The 22,621-nt window shown below is 43.3% G+C and overlaps 2 protein-coding genes across 3 annotated transcripts in view; both read right to left on the bottom strand.

Moving 5' to 3' along the window:
• Positions 1–22,621, bottom strand: part of LOC135703833 (potassium voltage-gated channel subfamily KQT member 1-like) — a 745,326-nt gene that overhangs the window by 73,431 nt on the left and 649,274 nt on the right. For both annotated transcript variants that reach the window (XM_065225170.1, XM_065225162.1), the window contains 3 exons: positions 8,915–9,090; positions 8,590–8,841; positions 8,293–8,520 (listed from right to left, as the gene is read on the bottom strand). In XM_065225170.1, coding sequence (XP_065081242.1) covers positions 8,293–8,520; positions 8,590–8,841; positions 8,915–9,090 — 656 coding nt within the window. The remainder of the gene's footprint in view (positions 1–8,292; positions 8,521–8,589; positions 8,842–8,914; positions 9,091–22,621) is intronic.
• LOC135703351 (uncharacterized) overlaps positions 1–22,621 on the bottom strand; it is a 416,348-nt gene that overhangs the window by 283,209 nt on the left and 110,518 nt on the right. The window lies entirely within an intron of this gene.

Below are 22,621 nucleotides of genomic sequence, written 5' to 3'. Positions count from 1 at the left end.
CAGCAGGAGTGGGATGCAGCAGAGAACGGTAGATGGACACACAGGCTAATACCGACTCTTTCGACCTGGGTGAACAGGAAGCATGGAGAAGTCAACTTCCACTTGACGCAGTTCCTGTCTGGTCATGGCTGCTTCAGGAAGTACCTGCATCGGTTCGGACACACAACGTCACCCTTCTGTCCGGAGTGTGGGAATGTGGAAGAATCACCAGAGCACGTGGTCTTCGAATGTCCTAGATTTGATGATGTGCGAGAGGATATGCTCGCCCTTAGCACGGAGAATGTCGTCGAAGAAATGTGTCGAGAGGAGGGCACCTTTAACGCCGTCAGCAGAGCAGTAACGCAGATCATGTCAGCGCTGCAGCGAAAATGGCGGGAAGACCAACTAGAAAGTAGTAATGTGCTCACACAAGTGCGAACTGAAAGCCGAAGCCAGGAGAACTCTCCGTCAGAGTAGGCTGTATCCACCACCAGGGATAACCGAGTAGAACGTGACGCTGGGAGATAAATGGCTCACAAATTGGAGAGACGATCAGCGAACTGGAAGCGCCAATTAGCTGAGGTAAAGTGAGGTGCGTAATGCACGGCCCCCTCCGAAGTAATACGACAAGTGGTTCCGGGGGAAAAGGGCAAGGCGTCTAAGGAGGTTTTAGTGCGGTAAGAATCCCACACACCGTGTCACCGCGACTGTGCGCCCAGTCGTCAAGCGGTGGCACGATGGCCTTTTTGAAGGTTTCCTCCTTGCCAAAAAAAAAAAAAAAAAAAAAAAAAAAAAAAACACACACACACACACACACACACACACACACACACACACACACACACACACGCACATACACACACACACACACACACACACACACACACACACACACACACACACACACACACACACACACACACACACAACACACATTTTTTTTTTCATAAAGTTATTGAATATGGTTAAATAATCAATTGACCATTTCATCTCATGGGCGAAAATCGTCCCAAACTACGATACCAACATTTCGATCCACGAAATTCGAGGAATTGTTCACAAAATACATGGTTCTGCTCTCCACTGTCGCACTATTCTCTTTTGATCTGCATTTTCTGCCATAGGCTCTACTAGAACTTGTGACCGAAAGTGGAAGACGAAGGCTTTCGACAAGGATCTGTTCGTTGAGGCACTTCGTGTGGACAGGAGTCCGGCAGATCTAAATGCGGACGAGCTGACAGAAACGTTAGTGAGAGCATGTGACACGACCATGCCGAGGAAACTGGAGCCAAATAACAGACGGCGTCCAGTCTACTGATGGAACATGGCTCTTAGCACTCTCCGCGCTAGTTGTCTCAGAGCCAGAAGACGTGTTCAGAGAGCAAGAACGGAAGCAGACAGAGAGGAACGAAGAGAAGTGTTTCGAGCGGCCTGGGCCGCACTTAAACGAGAGATTAAGCAGAGCAAGTCGAACTGTGTCGAGACGCTGATGCCAACCCCTGGGGCGACGCATACCGAGTCGTGATGGCGAAGATCAGAGGTCCAACGATGCCCGCTGAAATGTGCCCAGAGAAACTGAAAGTCATCGTGGAAGGACTTTTCCCAAAGCACGACCCAACAACCTGGCCACCTACACCGTACGGAGAAGGAGAGGGAGATAACGTCGAAGTCACCAACGAGGAACTCGTAGCAGTGGCGAAAGGATTGAAGGTGAAGAAAGCTCCCGGTCCAGATGGAATCCCCAAAGTAGCGTTGAAAGCGGCGATCCAGTCATCCCCGGACATGTTCAGGATGGTGCTGCAGAAATGCCTGAACGAGGGTCACTTCCCTGACAGGTGGAAGATACAGAAGCTAGTGTTGCTGCCGAAACCAGAAAAAACCGCCGGGGGATCCAGCATCGTACAGGCCTATATGCCTGCTGGGTACACTCGGAAAACTCTTGGAGAGGATCATCCTAAACAGGCTGACGAAATACACGGAGAGTGAGCACGGATTGTCGGAGAGGCAGTTCGGATTCCGGAAAGGGAGATCGACGGTGGATGCAATTCGGACAGTGGTCGAGAGAGCTGAGAAGGCGTCTAAACAGAAGCGGAGAGGAGATCGATATTGCGCCATGATAACGATCGACGTCAAGAATGCGTTCAACAGCGCCAGCTGAGAGGCCATCGCCGAAGCACTGCATAGAATGAGGGTCCCTGACTACCTGTGCAGGATCCTGAGGAGTTATTTCCAGAACCCGTTCTGGTCTACGAGACAGACATGGGACTGAGATCGATTAGGATCACAGCGGGAGTTCCACAAGGCTCCATCCTTGGTCCAACGCTCTGGAATGGGATGTACAACGGCGTGCTAACGCTGAAACTGCCCAAAGGAGTTGAGATCGTTGGCTTTGCGGACGACGTCGTCTTGACGGTAACAGGCGAGACGCTGGATGAGGTGGAAGTGTTGTCAACCGAGGCAATCGACATGATTGGTAACTGGATGAAAGGAGCGAAGCTGCAAATAGCCCACCACAAAACGGAAGTGTTATTGGTCAGTAACTGTAAAGCGGTACAGCGGGCAGAAATCACCGTCGGGGAGCACACCATAGCCTCGAAGCGTGTGTTAAAATACCTAAGAGTGATGATCGATGACCGGCTAAACTTCAACAGCCACGTCGAATATGCCTGTGAGAAGGCTTCGAAGGCCATCAACGCGATAGCTAGAATCATGCCAAACAACGCTGGTCCCAGCAGTAGCAAGAGGCGTCTTCTGGCCAGCGTGTCATCATCGATACTGAGATATAGAGGTCCAGCCTGGGTTCCAGCGCTGGAAACGAAGCAGAACCAAAGGAAACTGAGCAGTACGTTCCGGCTCATGGCCATGCGAGTCGTGAGTGCGTACAGAACCATCTCGTCGAAAGCAGTATGCGTTATCGCCGGTATGATCCCAATCGGCATCACCCTGGCGGAGGACAGCGAGTGCTACAGGCGGAGAGAAGCCGGAAGAGTACGGAAAGTTGTGAGAGTGGAGTCATTGGCTAAGTGGCAACAGGAGTGGAACACGACGGAGAACGGTAGATGGACACAAAGACTAATACCGATTCTTTCGACCTGGGTGAACAGAAAACACGGAGAAGTCAATTTCCACCTAACGCAGTTCCTGTCTGGCCACGGCTGCTTCAGGGAATACCTGCATCGGTTCGGACACGCAGCGTCACTTCTGTCCGGAGTGTGGCAACGTCGATGAAACGCCGGAGCATGTGGTCTTCGACTGTCCAAGGTTCGAGGCAGTGCGAACGGAGATGCCCGTCCTTAACGTGGAGAATTTCGTCGTTAAAATGTGTCGAGAGGAGGACACTTGGAATGCCGTCAGTAAGGAATGGGTTTTAGTGGAGCTGTACTAGGCAACTAGTGGATACCACACCGTGCCAACTTCACTACAGGCTAGGCTTCTTGAAGCTTTCCTAAACCTTACTATAAAAAAAAAGAAAAAAAACACATGCATAACGTACATAATTTTCAACTAGCCCCTCAACCCCCCTTCCCCTGCTTTGATTTTGCCACCACAGCACATTTAATTCTCGAAAAATGTCATTATTGAGCTAAACAATCAATAAAATACGAATACGACTGTACAAAACAGTCCACCTCAACCAAAACTAATTGAATCATATAGGCTGACAAAATCGGGTCAAAAAGCTGACAAAATCGGGGGCTGACAAAATTGGGGGTAGACAAAATCGGGGGCTGACAAAATCGGGTCACCACTGTATTAATATTCACATTGACAAAGTTGATGTACTTAATGAACGTTTTTAAAATTTGATTTCTTCTCGCTGTTGTCATGTTACCCAAGATTGGCCGTACAAGATCGTCGAAGCTCAGCCTCTGCCAGCCGCCGAGCGTCGTCGTCAATTTTCGCTGGATGTGTGCCCAAGCTGCAGCAACTCGAGGGCATTCGCAAAACTTATGTTGCAAAGTCTCGATTCCTACCGCACAGTGCTGACAGTTTGGGTCGTTTGCACGGCCGATGACGTTCATCAGTCTACGGTGCTCTGTCTTCTCGTTCACTAGCAGGTAGAGATCAGTACGCTGGCTCGACGATAGCCTTCTCGATGATATGTTCATCCAGATCTTTTTCCAATTGATGCCTGGATGGTTTCGTTCTACTCTGGGTAGCTCAGTTTGTTCCAAGTAGAAACGATGGATTTGACCGCTGGAGGGGTTTTGTTGGATGTGGTGTGGAAATAAGGGAATTTGCTGTGAGAGAAGTTTTAGGCAAGGAAGATCGGCGGGGGGAGGAATATTTTGGGCGAGAAGGGACTGATAATACGGAAGGGAAACGATCTCCTGCAGGTGACGATTGACTAGAAGTGCTTTGCAGTTGCAGTTTCAATCCACCCTGCTCTCTGCTGCGCGCCAACTGCTGCATTGGGACTCGTGCGGGTAGCCCACAAAAAAGGAAAGTCCCCATCGTTGATGTCAGCTTCGCCGTGTGAGCACATTGCGGTGGAATAACAGACAAGAGGTACCACACCTTCGCTGTAATGAAGATGTTCAGCAGTAGCACTTTCTGCTGCAGGGAAAGGGAGCGCATGTTATGCAACCACATGAGTTGCGAGATCCTCGATACTAAAGCGTCCCAGTTTAGTTTTACCATCAGTCGCACTGAGTTGGTAAAAATAACGCCCAGTACCTTGACATTCTCCTTTGTCTGCAGCCCTGGTATCGTCAGTGGATCTCCATCGATCGCCACTGTTTTAAGCCGATTTAGCTTTGCCCCGGATACGATCTCGAAGCTACCAAATAGCTGATAAATACGGTCGATCGTGTGTTTTGAGGTGACAATCACCGTGATGTCATCAGCATACGCAACGCAAAGGTCACCAGATTCATATTTAACTAACCAACACAATAGTGCCATCGGCGAATTCAGATGGGAGCTCATTCGTCATAGTCTCATTAATAACGAAGTAGAGCTCTCGATAGATGACGTCGAAAGTTCGTAGGTAGAACTCTACCGGCAAACCATCGATCCCCGGTGATTTACGTTTTTGCGACGTTCGGATGGAGTTTTTCAACTCGTCAATGCTGATCTCTGCCATAAGAGCTGCGTTGGCTTCGTCGTTCTCGGGTACTGCTCTCTCAGTTTCGAACATTTCTTCCCCCACCTGCCTCATCTCTTCCGCCGCATACAGGTCCCTGAAGTATCGAAACATGTGTTGCTCGATCTCCAGAGAGCCTTGTATTTGCTCTCCTCTGCAGTCCTGTTATGGTTGTTTTTTTACGTCGTCTATCACCCAACAAAGTGGATATGCTCTCGCCGGCTATAAACGTCTCGTTGATGCGGATGAAGTTTTGCTAAAATTGCCGCTGCAACGTGAGCATTTGTGCTTTTACGCGGTTGATGGTCACCAGCATGGTGGGATTCTGGTAATAGCCATCATATGCGAGTGTTAATTGCTCGTAGAGTCGTTGTTGTTCTGCGTTGAAAGTCCTGAAAACTTCACTTGACTTCCATCGGAAAAAAGATTTTATTTTTGGCTTCGCGCATGAGAGCCACATCCAGCTGGGGAAATTTCTCCGTTGGCGGGTCCAAAACTGCCATCGCACTTGGAATTCCTCTAAGTTCTCGGCGGTTAAGAGGTGAGGGCGGAGGGACCAGTAACCGCGTCCTTGTTCGCGGCCAAGGTGGGGAAGGCAAATGCGCGCTGTTAGCGCTTTGTGATCCGTGAATAAGCATACTTGCGTGGCAGCACTCCGCAGATGCTCGCAAAGCCCAGCGCTGACATACATGCGGTCGAGCCTGGATGCCGCATTGTGTGTGATGTACGTGGGTGCGGGGGTTGTGGGGTACAATTTCAGCCACAGATCGTGAAGCTGTAGCTGCCGTACGGTCGCTTGGAGAGCCGGGCTTGTGTTGGAACTCGTTGAGTCGCTCGGACGTAGCACGCAGTTAAAATCTCCAGCGAGGATAACGTTTTGAGTGTTGTACCGAAGGTAGTACGCGATCGTGCCGTTGAAAAATCTTTCTCTTTCCGCACGAACAACTGTCCCCGATGGCACATATACGTTGCAGATCGTCGTGTTTTGCACCCTCAAAGCGATGAGACGACCTTCCAGGCTCTTCCCACATGCGAGAATTGTATGTGGTCTTTCAGCGCGATTGCCGTTCCCCGCCTTGCTTGGTCCACATTGCAGATAACGTTGAAGCCAGGGATAGAGAGTTGCTCATTCTCCACCTCCTGGAGGAAAACGATATCCAGTTCCAGTGTTCGTACAAAGGTTCGAAGAGCGTCAATCTTCGTTGCGTTCGTAATATTGTTGATGTTGATGGTGGCGAGGTTGTAACTGGAGAACTCAGCCATTAGGACGGTTGGTTACTCCCATCTCGCTTGTCGTCGCAGTCGTCATTCACGCGAGGCTTCTTGCCTGGTGGTCGAGTGCGGAGGTGTCTTCTGGAGCTGGATGACCCTACAGACGAATCTGTTTCGTTTCCATCGGACTTACCACTAGCAGTTTTGCGATCCACTCCGCCGCTAGCGGGGGGTTGTTGACTTGTATAGGGAGTCAACGACCCGCTGTCCGATGGGGGAATCGAAGCCGAGGTAGGGGCTAACGTGGGGAAATTCTGTTCGGTCAGAACTGGTGGTAACAGCTTCTGTTGTTGACGTTGGGGAATTTGTTTCGGTGGTGGCATGGTAAAAGCTTTGGCCGAGATTGGTTCGAACCGAGGCCGGGAAGCTTGGTTCGAGATCGTTTTAGTTAGGTTCGCATTGGGAGCGGTTTGGTTTGAGTTTGTGTTGGTTTGGTTCGCACTATAGTCGACTGGACTCGTTTTTTGCGACGGCGTCTGCTTTGCGGCATCGGCGTATGATGAACAAAAAGTTGAGATTTCTCATAGTAATTTACATGTAAACTTCAAATGGCTTGTGCGAAGTCTGTTATATGTCATATGGTTAGATATAAGTTGTAACTTTGGGATGCTAATCAGGACCCGATTTGAAACCATTTAAGTATTTTTTTTAAGTTGATAAGGCTAACATCATTGGGGCTTCATCCAGCCTGTTGATGTAAAACAACAATAAACAATAAACAATAAACAACAATAAACAATAAACGAACGCAAGGTTGAAAATACTCATTTCAGCTAAAATGATGTTTTGCCGAATAATAAAACCAAAAGATGGTATGATGGCATGTTTTACTTGTAACTTACAAGAAGAGGTTTGAAAGTATGCGTTCTGAAACGTAAAACCTGTAAATTTTGCTTTCTATAAGTGGCAATCAGCGATTTGCTGATCGCTGAGTGAGTGAGTGAGTGAGTGAGTGTGTGAAAAATTGCTGATTATGACTCTAATGAAGTAAAATAAATAGGTTTAATATGTCAAACACATTCTTTGCAACCTCTTCTTTTATCTTACCAATTCAAAATATGATCATATAGCATCTAATTATTTCATAATCTAAAAAAAAATGTTTTAGCTGAAATAAGTATTTGCAACCTTGAACGAACGTATTTTTCACTATTAAGACCACAATTAAATTATTGACATAAGTAAATAAATGAGCTAGTCATGATTCCATATAATGAGAATCCAAAGTGTGGTGAAAATTTGAGCCCAAAATATTAGGAAATAAAAAATCCCGCCCATGGTGAAAATAGGCCATTTTTTGACAATTTGGATACCTGCCGGTAATCAGCCTGTTTACTGTAGTTACTATAACAAAAACAAAATGTTGGTAAATTTATAAGAATCTAGATTAAAAACCTGCAAATTGACGTTCTAAGATCACGAATAGCTTATTTGGTTGTAGAGTAATCTCTTCTGAAAGATGATTTTTTTTAAATCGCGAAAATCCAGGGTTGTAGCCGAGAGGGATCTAGGCACGTTAGAGCAAAATCAAAAGAGAATGCCAAAATAAGCGTTTTGTACAAGCATGGCTCAAATAGGTGACATCGACCACAGATGGTGTACCCACTTGAGCTGGAATGACCCATACGCCATTTTTTATTTATGCGAGATTCAAAATGGCTGAATTTTAGCTATTAATTATTGCAATTTTGCACAGTTCCATGCAACTCGGAGAAGGTCGGTTCAGTAATTCAATCGCTATTTGGCCTGGAAGTGCTCTATAGGGATAGGGTCAGACAAGCAGGTACAGCCTTGTGAGGGAGAGATAGGTTGTCTTCTATTGTTCCTCAGAAGTTGTGGCGTGGGGCTGATGGTTTTGGGACTATTCAGTTTGGGTGGAGGAGGGGGAGTGGGTTCTAGCACGATTTTCGTACATCTAACATACAAACACGTACACCGCTAAACAACGCACTCACTTTGCCCAGCTGCGCGGGGAGGGCTGTGCTGGTGTTGGAGTTGTTGGTGTTCTGGTCGTCCGACTTGACGTAGATCTGCCAGGTGGCGTCCGAGTGGAAGCTCTTGTCGGCGGCGTAGCACCGCCAGAGACACTGGATCAGCATGGCCGCCGCCGGGATCTGGCGGTTGAAGTGCTTCTGGCGCTGCTTCTGTTGAACTTTGAGCGCAAAGCCGGATCCGAGGATACCCTACATCGGAGGAAAACAAACGGAATGAGAAAAGAAAGGTGTAAATGGAACCAGAACCGACAGACTTACCGCCGGAAGTGCGAAGAACGAGATTGCAAACACGCTGAAACAGGACGCCACTATTTTGCCCATCCACGTCTGCGGTACCGTGTCGCCGTAGCCAATAGTCGTCACGGTGATGACGCCCCACCACAGTGCATCGGCATAGCTGGCAAAGTCCTGCCGCCCGTCCGGACCGGTGACGTCCTTTTCCGCTAGGTACACAAAATACGAGCTAAATATTAGCCCCAGGAAACCAATGTACAGCGTCGTTATCAATTCCTATTTGGGAGAAGAAATTGCATGATTAATGGGTCGATTTGTGTTGCAGGTATGCCTAAAGATCGCCACCAACCTGCCGATGAATGAAAACGACGGATCCGAGCAGCCGCCAGGTGCCACCCTGCCGGTCCACGTGCAGCATCCGGAGGATCTGCAGAAACCGGATGCCTCGGATGGCACTGGTGGCGAACACTTGTCCATTTGAGCCAACTGTCAGCACAACCATCGATGCTACTACTACTATTAAATCTGGAAGTGGAAAGAAAAAGCAGAAACATTCAAGAGCATTAACTTATTATCCTTTGCTACTAAATGGTGGGATAAAGGCAAAAGACTGTTCAAAGCGAGAAGCGTAATTTTCTATTGCATAATGCACATGAATAATACTGCAACGACGCCACCAGCAGATGGTGCACTCTTCCTCAGAACCTTTCGGACGCTAAGAAGTGGTTGGCAGTCCATTAAAATAACAAATGCAAACCAGACTTCTAATATGCATAATTGAGAGCGGTATGCAGTAGGTGCAGTAGTCAACCATGGTAGGACTGTTTGTTCTGCATTATCCAGTTGTGGCTGTGGTGCACTCCCCGGATGCATTTTAAATCGTTTGCTTAGTGCGAGTTCTACGAGCTAATATTAGCTAATATTTTTAAGAGTGAAAGCGTCATGATCGATCAGCGTTTCTCAGGAATTTCTCATAAAGGAAATTGACAATGAAATTTCTGTCCAATTCAAATAAATGCATGGTAATCGATTTTCCATCATTTTTCAGTCCGCATTTACCGAAATGACAGAATCATCCGAACACGAAGCTGCAATGGCGAAATGCATGTTCGTACCGGTTCCAGTATTGGAAACTGTTTTTGCTGGGTTGGGGTAGAGATGAAGGATCTCCGAAAAGCGATATTAAGCGAATTTCCATTTTGCCACTGCAATTTGCAAGATGATAGATGAGCAGCAAAATGAACTGGACTCGGTGTTCCTTCCCTTGATCTGTCTTTCGTTGAACGGCAGCTGCGGTTGAAAAATATAAATTTTCCACTTCTGCCTGCTGCATCCACGTGCTGCAACTAGGGCCAACCTTCAAGTTGAACCTTGTCATATTTTATTATTACGCCCTTGAGAGCATTCGGTTCTCTGCATAGTGCCACGCTCTAATCAGCATTATTTAAGCCACCTTCACATTTCACCTCGCTCACGTTTCCGTCAAGAAATTATAAATAAAATGCAATTTAGGACCCCTCGGGAATAAAGCAGGCAGATGCCAAACAGCAGTAGCAGCAGCAGAGAACCGCTAAACGAGCTAGAACTTTGCGTAATAAAATAAAAGCGGTGTTGGCAACTTCCTCCCCGGAAAAATAAGACGGCAGTCAATGCGGAAATTCAAAACCGCGGTAAATAGAGGTGAGCGCCGGTAGCTATAGGAGGCACCGGAAGAATTACGGTGCGCCATAAAAATTATGGATAATAGGAAGAAACTTTCGGAGAAACTGCTCAGTTGCTGCTGTGAGGGCATTTGTGGGCAGTTGCGTGTAGAAATATAGAAAACTAAAAGCAATGCGACAGAGAGGCGTATTTTCGTATTTATAGTAGAGTTTCGACAGAAGTTTTGTACGTGGTCTGTTTCGAATGTTTACGGAAACATAAAAATAAAGACAACAAAGAGCTATCGAAATGATGATGGTTACAAAACTTGTTCGCGGTGAAGTATGTGAGAGAATTTTTAAAATGCTTGTATCTTTTATCTAATAATTTTTATGAAGTTATGATGTCATTGAAAACACTACCCGATAAACGCATTAAACTATTTTTTTAATTTAGTTTCTCAATTTTCGCATGGATAGACAGATTCCCGCTTGTTTAATCCCGTTGTGAATACTAAATTTAATTTAAATTCTTATATAATATCATACAAGCATTTTTAAACTCCAAACACGATGCCTGCACATTAGACTGATGCAAAATTTGAAATTTTTCTCCACAGTGCTCAAACGGTTCCAAATCGGGCCTTGATTAGCCCTCAAAATTTGAACTCATTTAGTGAGAAACTGACTGGGCACAAACCATTTGAAATTTATATGGGAATTACTATGGAGAAACCATAATTTCGGTTCACATCTATCTTAAAATTCACAAGTTCACTCTACTATAGAAAAAGATAACTGTAAGGAACAAAAATTATTAATGATTCAAATCACTGATGTCTTATGATTCTGTTGAATCAACTGTTCTGCAGGCAACATTGCTAGATAGAGGGGGGCGAAAAAATTAGGGCGTAACAGCTTTTATAAACAATGACTTCTCTCGTTGATTTCTAGGCATTAAAGGCACGCCTACACAAACAAACTACACCATCGGGTAGGGGAACTCTTCTCCTAGTCGATCGTGACGTTGATTTGTCAGGGGCAGCCATGATTTTCGAAAAATTATCGAGAGAAGTTATTGTTTAAAAAAGCTGATTCACCCTAATTCCAGCTCTATCTAGATTGGTGTTTATGGAAAGTAGAATAGAGGACAAAAATCATGGCTACTATGTCACACTGCAGAATAAAGTGTTGCCCACAATAAAATTTCAAATTTTGCATCAGTGTAGGTAAAATGAGTAACGGAAAATTGGAAATGTTTGAAAAATCATTGCTCAACAATTTATCGATAGAGTTTAAATCTATTGATGCCGAATAAATCTTTAAAGTATGACATTTTAAGCAGCATCAGTAGATTTGATATTTGTCAATAAATGGCTGTGATAGGATTTTTAAAACTTTGCACGTTTGCCGTTACACTGGGAAGGAATTTTGAATCCATCATCATGTCGATAGCTCTTATGTTCGCCATGAGAGCCAACTTTTATTCGCGATTAGGTTGCAAGACGAACAATGAAGAACTATCTAATAGCTTAAGGTCTGAGGTCAAGCTTCCAACGGTTAAATTCAAAATTGCCGTGTGTAAAAGAGATCCAGCAATCAAGATACGAGAAACGCTGACATTGTTGCCAATAATGATCAGTAAACAACTATTATAATAATTACATACAAGTGATATTTGGAATTCCAAAACTAGGTTCACCACATCACTGGCGAATTCCTGGCCCCTCAAAGGAAGTGGCAAGAATCATCCCGATGGTCGCGAAGTGGCCAATATAATCGAATATAATGGCGAATTCATGGCGCCTCAAAGGAAGTGGCAAGAATCATCCCGATAGTAGCGAAGTGACTAATATAATCAATGGTCCATTTCAAGACATTAAATAGCCTATTAAAGAAAATTCATGTAGATTAGAGTTGTCGAAAAGCATTATTCGGTGAAAAATTGCAATTGTCTCCTGCTGCAGGATCTTACAAGGCATTCCGGTGGTCCCGGAACGGCCAATATGGCCAATGGTCCATTTCAAGTCTATAATTAGCATATTCATGAAAAACCATGAAGTTAGTGCCGTAGAAAATTATGTCTTAGAAAAAAACGGCAATTTTACCCTACTAAAGGTTCCTCAGGGGGCATCCCGGTGGTCCCAAAGTGAAAAACCCGAATTTATCCACGTATGGTGTGATCAGACTCTTCTTACTTATTCAAGTTTATTTATTTTATTGTCATTATCAGTGACCAAGCCCCCCACCCCGTGTCATCCAGTGACGCTACGCCACTGCCTGGGGGTACCCGGAATATATCCGGGTGTAGTCTATTTGGTGAGGCTACCAATCACCTTATCATCGTATTTTAATGTGATTTAATGGGTTTTAATTCAATTCATATTCAAGCTACTTCCCCGGGGTACCCGGATCATGTCCAAGTGTGTCCAATGTGGTCGGAACACTTAACACGACTTGCATTGATCTTATTTTTGAATTCTGTAGTAATTTGATGTGTCGCATGATGGTTTTAATACGTTTTCCGTTAAATCCAGCGTGAAGGCCCATATTCACTGGATCTTATTCCGGCCATATCTTCGGAACCGGTTCACCTATTCCAAAACCGTTCAATAGCGTTCAATGGGACCCCAAGACCTATCATTTGGCGCCGAGTTTGTCCAAATCGGTTGAGCGGTTGCTGAGAAACGTGAGCGCATTAATTTCGTTACACACACATACACACATACACACATACACACATACACACATACACACACACACACAGACATGTTTCGATCTCGTCAAGCTGAGTCGAATGGTATATGATGGTTTTGATACGTATTCCGTTAAATCCAGCGTGAAGGCCCATATTCACCGGATCTTATTCCAGCCATATCTCCGGAACCGGTTCACCGATTCCAAAACCGTTCAATAGCGTTCAATGGGACCCCAAGACCTATCATTTGGCGCCGAGTTTGTCCAAATCGGTTGAGCGGTTGCTGAGAAACGTGAGCGCATTCATTTCGTTACACACACATACACACATACACACATACACACATACACACACACATACACACACACAGACTTGTTTCGATCTCGTCAAGCTGAGTCGAATGGTATATGATGGTTTTGATACGTATTCCGTTAAATCCAGCGTGAAGGCCCATATTCACCGGATCTTATTCCGGCCATATCTCCGGAACCGGTTCACCGATTCCAAAACCGTTCAATAGCGTTCAATGAGACCCCAAGACCTATCATTTGGCGCCAAGTTTGTCCAAATCGGTTGAGTGATTGCTGAGAAACGTGAGCGCATTCAATTCGTTACATACACACACACATACACACATACACACATACACACACACACACAGACATGTTCCGATCTCGTCGAGCTGAGTCGAATGGTATATGACACTCGGCCCTCCGGGCCTCGGATCGATAGTCGGTTTTTCAAGTGATATCTATACCCTTCTTTGTAAGAAGGGTAAAAAGGTCAATGGTCCATTTCAAGACTAAAAAATGGCCTCTTAATGACAATCCAAGAAGATAGAGTTGTCGAAAGGCATGTATCTGTGAAATACTACAATTGCTCCTACTACAGATTCCTCCGGGGGAATTGCGGTGGTCCTGGAACGACAAATATGGTCAATGGCAAATTTCAAGACTATCAATAGCATATTCATAAAAACCCATAAAGATATAGCCATCGAAAGGAATGTTTTGCTGAAACACTGCAATTGTCCGGTACTACTGTGAATGGTCCATTTCATGTGTTTTAATAGCCTATTCATGAAAAACCATGAAGATAGAACCGTCAAAATGCATCTTTTTTAAGAAAAAAAATAATCAATTTTTGACGTAGGGGTAATCAACTCTGCACACTGTGCCAAAACACAGCATGTCACACTATTCGGCTCTTTAGGACAAACGTTGCCAAGTAGGATACAATCGACATAATATAAAACGGCATCACTGTCGATAGTTCACGTTTTGTCAATCGTTGCTAAGGTTGCCTTCTTTGTTTACTCCATTGGGCTTCACATTGGGTTCGGATTCCAAGGAAAAATGCTGAGTATTGCCTACACCTGTCTACACCATGAAACTAAGTTTATCTCATCCTATTCGTAGCGAAAATTAAAGCGGCTCGTGGTTTCGTCCAAAATAGCTTCACGCCAACAGACGGTTTTCAGGGATGAAAATTTTATCGTTTTCTCCTACGTTTGTCCTTAGGTATCCTTGCCAGTCATCGGTTTCAATTAGTATGGACTTCGATGGGACATCCACAGGACTTTATAGGGATGTCCATACAAGTCCCAGTACTTATTGGGGGATGTCGATACGTATTACCCCAAATATTCCATCAGATCTGGACGATTTCCTCAGCGAAACAGTATAGGATTTATAGGAATAGATCAATACAATCAAAAATGCAATTACATTCTATTCCGTGAGTACACCCCATCATCAACGATCCAATCTCTTCTGTTGTACTAGTTCGTCTCAAAAGGATCCGGTGCGATGGGTGTCCTACCAATCAATCAACTATAAGGCCTTGCTCAATCTCGAAAGTGCATAACGCATGACGACACTAAGTAATTTGCTGTTCGGCAAGATCCCATGAGCATGCAGATGAACAACAACAACAACAGGGTACAGTTGAACTGCAGTTGCGAAGTTTATCTGGATCGTGCACCATTTCCGAGGTATGAAAGATATGAAGTGGGGAGATATTTGATGACTTTCACTGGTGGTACATTGGCCATTGGTTTTCATTGACGGTACCTTGTGGAAAGTATCACATCTGCAAAGGATTGTGAACTTGATAGGCTTGAACGTGTGAAATTGGGTGATGGAAGGAGACATCACAATCTGCGATACGATAGGCTTGGGTGATGTCTTCGAGGTTGCGTAGTTCTGAGTCGATCAGAACTGTTTCGATGATGTTGTTTCTAGGGTGGGAGTGAAATTTCTTTCGTTCGAGTTCTGGGTTTGATTTCGTCGGGGAGCATTTTACTGGCAGCTGGTGAAAGTTTCGTCCACTGTCCGCTTCTTGTAGACGGGTCGTATAGGTTCCTCTTCCACTGGTCAATCCGCTCTCATTCTAATGAGAATGAAGATTAATATTTGCCATGAACTATGGTCATGAATTAGATAAATTGAATTAAGATTGCCTAACTCATGGGATATTGACACCTTGATTGATACACTTCAGCCTACTTCGGAATGATCGGTACAACGCTTGGCACAGCTTTCGGCACTGCCAAAACTTTTGACACAGATTAAGGTGTGCAGAGTTGAATACCCCTTAATGGGGGTACACTTTGTGAAAACCAAAAATGGAACATGTAACGAAATTATGAAAGATTTTGAACGTTAATAACTCAGCTGCCCCTGGACCAATTTCAACAATTTTATCACCAATCAATCAGAAATACTTCTGCAATGATGCAATGGTTCCTAGTGATGATTTTCAAAAAGAAACTATTGAAAAATTGGTAAATGTCAAGCATTATCCAAAAGCGTCGATATAGCTAACAAATCCACCAATTAGGTACATGCATATGCTGCTTCCTCAATACAGTCATCAGATAATTGTTTCTAGATGAAACATGTCAATGTAGCATTGTTGCTTCCCCAACACTGTCATAAGAGAGTCATTAGTTAACGAAACAAGTCGAAGTGGCATTCGCCTCCGATCTTCGGGCGTGTCCCAACTAAAATTCATATCGAAAGGTTATTTACAGGGCAATCATAGCCATACTAAAGATTATAAACAGAGAAAACTTCGCTCAATTCCTATTCCTACACAAAACACAAGCTCCTGCTGCAGTTAACAAATAACATTTATTATATAAGACCGCATAGTCCTACGTCACCATTGCGCATAATACCCTGGACAGACTATGGCTTATATCATGTAATATAAGCTGTCTTGCAATGAGCACTCATACATTGGATTTCCAGTGAAAACTAGATGTATGAGTGTTCATTGCAAGACAGCCTATATTACATGATATAAGTCCTAGTCTGTCCGGGGTATAACTCCATAGGGCTGTCACTTGTAATTTTACTACAGATTCCTCCTCGATTAGGAAATCTAACAAAATTCACATTTCCCGATTCCCGGGAAACTTGTTTGAAAGTCGGAAAATAACATCGTGATAAATTTGAAAGCCTTCTGGGAGATGTCAAACGAAAATTTTGAGGGAAATAGTTAAAATAATCCAGAGAAATAGAACGACACTACCGGAGCGGGAAGCCAGACGAAACTTCTGGAGAACATTGGGAAACTTTTGGGAAAAGTTGAAAGAAATTTCCGGAGACAATTGAAAAAAATTTCCGAGGACATTTGCAACAATCTTTAGTGCGAAGTCAGAATAGTTTCCAGGCCAAGAAACTGACAAGGGAAACCGGTAGATGCTTCCAGGCAAGCTGCGAAAACTTTCCTGGGGAAGTTGCAAGAGACTCCCAGGAAAAGTTGGAAGGAATCTCTGCGTGTTAGAAAACACAAGTAGAGGCAGGCACAGCGATTTCTGGAAAAGCTGAAAAAAAAAACTTTCAGCAGAATTCTGAAGTGGGAAATCAGAAGGAACTTCCGGTTGAAATGGAAAACATTGTTTTTATAAGTAACCAATGAACACGGGAAATAGATTATTTATATCATGGAATCAGTCAGGTTGCAACGGTTATTATGAATTCGCTGGCGGGCTATATAGGCGATAGGCTGAGCGAACGAACAGCTTAACTGATGGTGGATGCTAAACTAGTAGTGGGTGTCTAGATCCACTGACTCTGAACAGAGCGAGAGTGGAAGCATGAGAAAAGAAAAGAGTGATCGAGCCAACGAAGAGAGACTAGCGTGATGATGACGAAGGAACTGGGGAGTTGGGATGTAGCCTCCGAAGAAGAGAGTCGATCGCTGGTGCCTTTAGCGATCTGGTGTTTAGCACTACTATCACGATCGCTGGGCCTCAAGCGATTCTACTTGGCTGCTGCGATCCGGCCATTGCCATCCGGCCACTACCATCCGGCCACTGCCATCCGGCCACTGCCATCCAGCCACTGCCATCCGGCTACTGCCATCCGGCTACTGCCATCCGGCTACTGCCATCCGGCCACTACTAACTTTTGGCATTGTAAAGCCAATTTGGAAAATCTAGACCATATTGACTTTTTTGGGCCATTTTTGGCGTTATAATACATAGGGGAAATGGATCTAATGTCGGCCTAAGTACCCCTAATTTGGGCCCATACATTAATTCAGCAATCAACTAAATTTTCAATAGCGACCAAAAATATCCATAAGTACCATCCCAATGACGCGTTAATCTAGATAAAATTGATAAATAGCAGATTTTTAGCGATGGGCCCAATCTTAGATCCATAGGCCAAAATTTGAACCATTTCCTCTATATGCTTATTTGTGCCTCTGAATTGTTTGTTGGGTTCAGCTTGCTCACAATCTCCGACACTGGCGACCAGCAGACGAGCACTTTTGCAAGCAGTAAACTTGCTGATTCACGGCAATGTCGGCCACCGAATCACCACCACGGACACATTATCAGGACTTTCCCCGGCTAATTTACCAACCGAACCGTGTTCAAACTCGCACACGGTGACGAGACTATCAATAGAACTAAACGCCGAAAGCGTGGCATCCGAACACGGTGAACCGGCCTCCCGGGAGGCAATGATAATCACACGCACACTTACACACCGTTGGTTACAAAAACACACCCGTGCAAAGAAACGGATCCAATAAACGTCACTCTCACGAAAGCAAACCCGTCGTCGTCAAACGGAAAGAAAAAAGGAACTCGGTGAGCAATTCTGTGATACGGAATTTCCACTGGAAATCAACCGGGAATGCACGAATTTCACCACATCCAATTGCGAAACACGTTCAGAAGCACTTTTGGTACACTTTCGATAATAATCGAAATTTCGAATCAGAGCAGTCGTTTTAGTGATATAAACGTCATTTAGGCGTTTTAAAGTTAATCTAGGTCATTATGGTATTTTTAGCAATGTTTGGTGATTCGATGTTATAAAGATTACTCAACGCTTTTAAAAGCCATTTCAGCGTTTTGAGGCCGGATTTGCTTAGGTCTTTTAAGCATTTTGAGGTCATTGTGTATTTGCAGTTTGGCCTGGAGTCGATGTTTTTGTCTTTTATTATTTATTTCGTCATTTTGAGGCGCTAATATATTTAGTTTTACAGTTCATTTTCACACATATAAGCGGAAGTTAACCGCCCGATAGTATTTTTTTTTGTTCCAGCACGTTTTTATTTTTCTAAAAATATTGGGAAAAAAATATCAAAAATCCAAGAAAACCAGTTTCTTTCTTAGATTTCTGGGAAAATTTGTTTTTTTTTTTTATTATTTTATCTCATCATGAAAAACAATTGGGCCCTCAGCAAAACCGGAAAGTCGTTTTTTGGGGGTTTTCAAGTTTTACTTTGTGTCATGATGACTTATGAAAAAGTTTTTTGCACGTGAATTTTCTTTGAAAAATAAGAAAAAAATTAATCTTTTTTTTGATATATTTTCGAATATTTTTTTGAAAAATCAAAAGGTTTTTTTTTTCGGAGCGGTGAGCTTTTCCTTAAGGCCTGATTTGATGTTTAAATGAAATTTTGCCGTTTGTTGTTATTTGAGCTGGTTGGGTATTTTTGTTGTTGCTATTTTGTCATTTTCGAACCATTTCAATGCCATTCTGTTATGTTTCAGGCAATTATTCAGCTTTGAGGAATTTGTATACCGTTTTGCAGCCATATTTTGTAATTTTAGCCATCTAAGGTCATTTTGGCTTTATAACATCTATGTTCAATATTGGTGTATCGTGAGCTTCGGGATATTCTCAAATCGGGTCGTAATCGATGAAAGTTTTAGAACTGCTGATATACACGATACAACCAGCACAGACAGTGATGCAAAATATCATTACACCCACCAACCCATCAACCGACTATCGCTGACAGAATGTCACGCAGTGAGAGGTTGAGCCATGGCAAACAACAATAATCAGTAATGGTCACTGCTCACAGGCAAAACGGAACACTCGCTGCTGATGATGAAAAGCACAACGAAAACAGTGAAGAGTTCTGCAGTACGATGATGAGAAAAAGCGAAACGACAGAAGAAAATGAGAACAATGCCTACGCATTCCAAGTTCGTCTCGGCACGCGGGACTGTGTGAGTTTCAAATAAACCTGGCAAAATTAAATGGAAACTGTTGGGCTCACTCTCCTAAACACTCACATAAGCAAGCAAAGCAGCAACTGCTTCAAAACGAGCATAGATGAGTGTCGTGATTGTCGGGAATGACCAGATCGGTTATGGATCACCACCGAAGACAAGCACATTGATAGGAATGTACCAAGCGTTACTACCATCAACTGTTTGACGATCGTGATTGTGATAGGTCGAAACTCTGAGCACAGATTACACAGGTTAGTAAAAAGTAGGGAAATGTACAATGAAATTCAATACCTTTTTTATTCAATCACACACCATCCTAGTCTTGATTAGTTCTCTTAGTCCTATAGATAGCTCTAGCCGAACTTGAGGGCCTAGAAACGCTGGTAGATACCCTTTTCGTGGTGTTTTACTGGTAAAAGATCTAACACCGAAGCCTGGTCCTAACTACTTCAAACTAGGGGAACTTTTTTATATCAAAGAAACACATCTGACAAAACTTGGGTTTTCCACCGAGGAAAAAAATATTCATTTTTCATCCATGTGATTCCTAATCTTTTATTCATTGTTCTCTAGTTTGACGATGTTGAGACTAGGGTTCTGATGCGAGATCAATATCGGTATCTGTTCGTGCAGGAGACTACTACTGCCTCTACCCTTAACATAAAGTAGCTACTTTACCTACCCATAGATGTTACCACTTGTCCCCGTATCATTGTCATTGCTTGTTTTGTAGTTATGTTACAATAAATAAACGTTTATAGTTCTCATACCTCTGTCATGGCAGGACGGTCAAATAATCGTTCTCGTTTCAATATTTTCTTTTATCATACAACGTAACAATCGGGTCCTATCCGTGCGCGATCAGTGTGATTGCTGGATTTTGTTGTTAAGGATTTTAACTGACAAAGTGGCGTACCTTTGGAATGCGTTTAAATTCTTTGAATTAGCAGGATTCATCAATTAGAATTTGTTCCTTGTCATTTTGGAATCCAAGATGGCGACTTCATAACATTGAGAAGATTGAGTCATAACAGACGTCAAATTCAGCTCAATAAAGCTTACTTTTCGTCGAGTAACGATTTTTTCAGTCCCGGAGCACTTAATTTTACATGTAAAATTAGTTATTTCTAAGTGTGTACACACTTAGAAAAATACATGTGAATTTAGGTGCTCTGAGACTGGCATATACGAGCGTCAATTTTGACATTACATTGAGTCATAATAGACACAAAATTCAGCTCAATCAAACGTACTTTTCGTCGAGTAATGATAACTTTTCAGTCTCGGAGCACTTAATTTTACATGACATGTTTGTTTACGTCTCATCCTTAATGTCAAAGATGGATTTCGTCACATGTAAAACTAGTTATTTCTAAGTGTGTAGGAAAACTGGATTAGATGGAAGCTTTGGACGTGATCAGATAATGTTTTTTCAATCATTTAAACTTGTGAAAGACTGAGAAGTCAAAATATACATACTTCGATTTTTTGCCGAGATAGGCACCATCGAGCTCGGCAATCTATTTTGCTGGATCTCAGTGCAAAATTTGCCGAGATTCAGTTAACAAACGGGAATTTTGCCGAGATCTCGGCTAAAAAACATAATTTTTGCTGAGATCTCAGTAAAAATAAAAGCCAAACCTGCTCGATGGTACCAATCTCGGCAAAAAATCTAAGTCTATACTTGTAGATAAAAACGGAACCATACTGCATATAGTTAAAGTGTAAATCGGCTTTCTCTCTAAGGATGAGATAAAAATTAATGGTAATCGGTAAAAGAATTAATATTCGCAATATTTAAAACGTTTTTCGATCGGAAATAGATATCAAACCCTTCCCAAGGGTGATAGTTGTCGTCGCCGTCGAGTCTGAAAATAGGAACAGCAGTTTGAGCATAAGCTTGATCGTAATTATTATTTTTGGATATCGGATTTTATCTTAATATGAGGTTGGAGGAATGAGCAGAAAATCATGGGTTCATTCTCAAACGCTGGCCAGACTGAGCAGTTATAACATGTTGTAAGCCTATCTTGATGAAATTTGTCTTGTCGATAGTTATTATAACATGTTTTATCTCTGTAGTCTGAACGTTGTATTATAACGTAAATGGGTTTTTAAGTTAATATGAGATAAAACGTATTGATATTTGGTTAAAGGAACAAGTACGTCAAAGAAATAATAATCGAGTTTTAGGAAAGATATGTTGATCGAAAATCTATAACAAATCATTCTCATGAGTAGTTGTTATCGTTGTCGGTGAGGTCATTGCCGGGACCGAAATATAGTAACAACAAGTTGAACGGAAAATTGATCGTAATTGTTTTGTGATATAAGGTGCGCGGTGGCCTAGTGGCAACCTATTTTGCTTACTGAGCAGAAGACCGTGGCTTCAAACCCAAGTTCCTTCGTGCTATTGGATCTTTAGGACATCAGTTCAGCATATCGTTTACGAAAACGAATCCTGCTGCTATTCCAGTGATTTCTCGTGGAAGTGCAGAGGTGTTCTCGGCTGTCATTAAAGCGAGTATTACGTAAAAATATTCCTACCCATTCCATTCTTGACCAGCTTTCGGACATGATTAAGATCACCAGTATTTACACATTGAGGATGATAACGGAGTTGCATTCTCGGGCAGTCAATTATGCTGATGCTCATGCTCTTGCTATATAACTGCAGCCGACCTTGAGGTTAAGATTTGACCTCCAGATCGAGCTGGTCATCAAAAGAGGTCGTTGAATGACCCACCCTCACTGGTAGGGCGTTGCTTAGGCAAGCCAGCCGAGGTGTTTTTCCTGGTAACACCCTCGACAACCCACCCTAAGAGTAACATTCTACTGAGCCGTTTTACATAATTATTTTACAACCTTGCTAAAACCCTTGAAAGTCATTTTAAATCCTAAATATTGAAAAGGGTTTTTCTTTCACAGCAGTAAAGGTAAACTTGCTTTCAAACAAGCAATGAAAATCTCTTCTCGACGCTCGAACCCACTCACGCGTCTCCTTAAAGCTACTCCGAATATCAAATGCTCATCAAATTCAAATCAACCCCTTCAAAGCTGAAAAGGTGGTAGACCAAGTCGAACCAACACGAATCGCTTAGAGAGGGTTTTACAGATAATCGCTTTTGAGGGGCCCACTCTGCGGGACGACACACCTGAATAATTCATTAACTATCCTGGTGTTGGTGGACCGTTTTTCGGTGATGATGATCCCAACCCAGGTGA

The sequence above is a fragment of the Ochlerotatus camptorhynchus genome, unplaced genomic scaffold (genome assembly GCF_037179485.1).
Source record: "Ochlerotatus camptorhynchus isolate MF236.1 unplaced genomic scaffold, CSIRO-AGI_Acam_v1.1 ptg000021l, whole genome shotgun sequence".
NCBI lineage: Eukaryota > Metazoa > Arthropoda > Insecta > Diptera > Culicidae > Ochlerotatus > Ochlerotatus camptorhynchus.
Note: the sequence above shows the minus strand (reverse complement) of the source record. Positions and strands in the feature narration are given on the sequence as shown.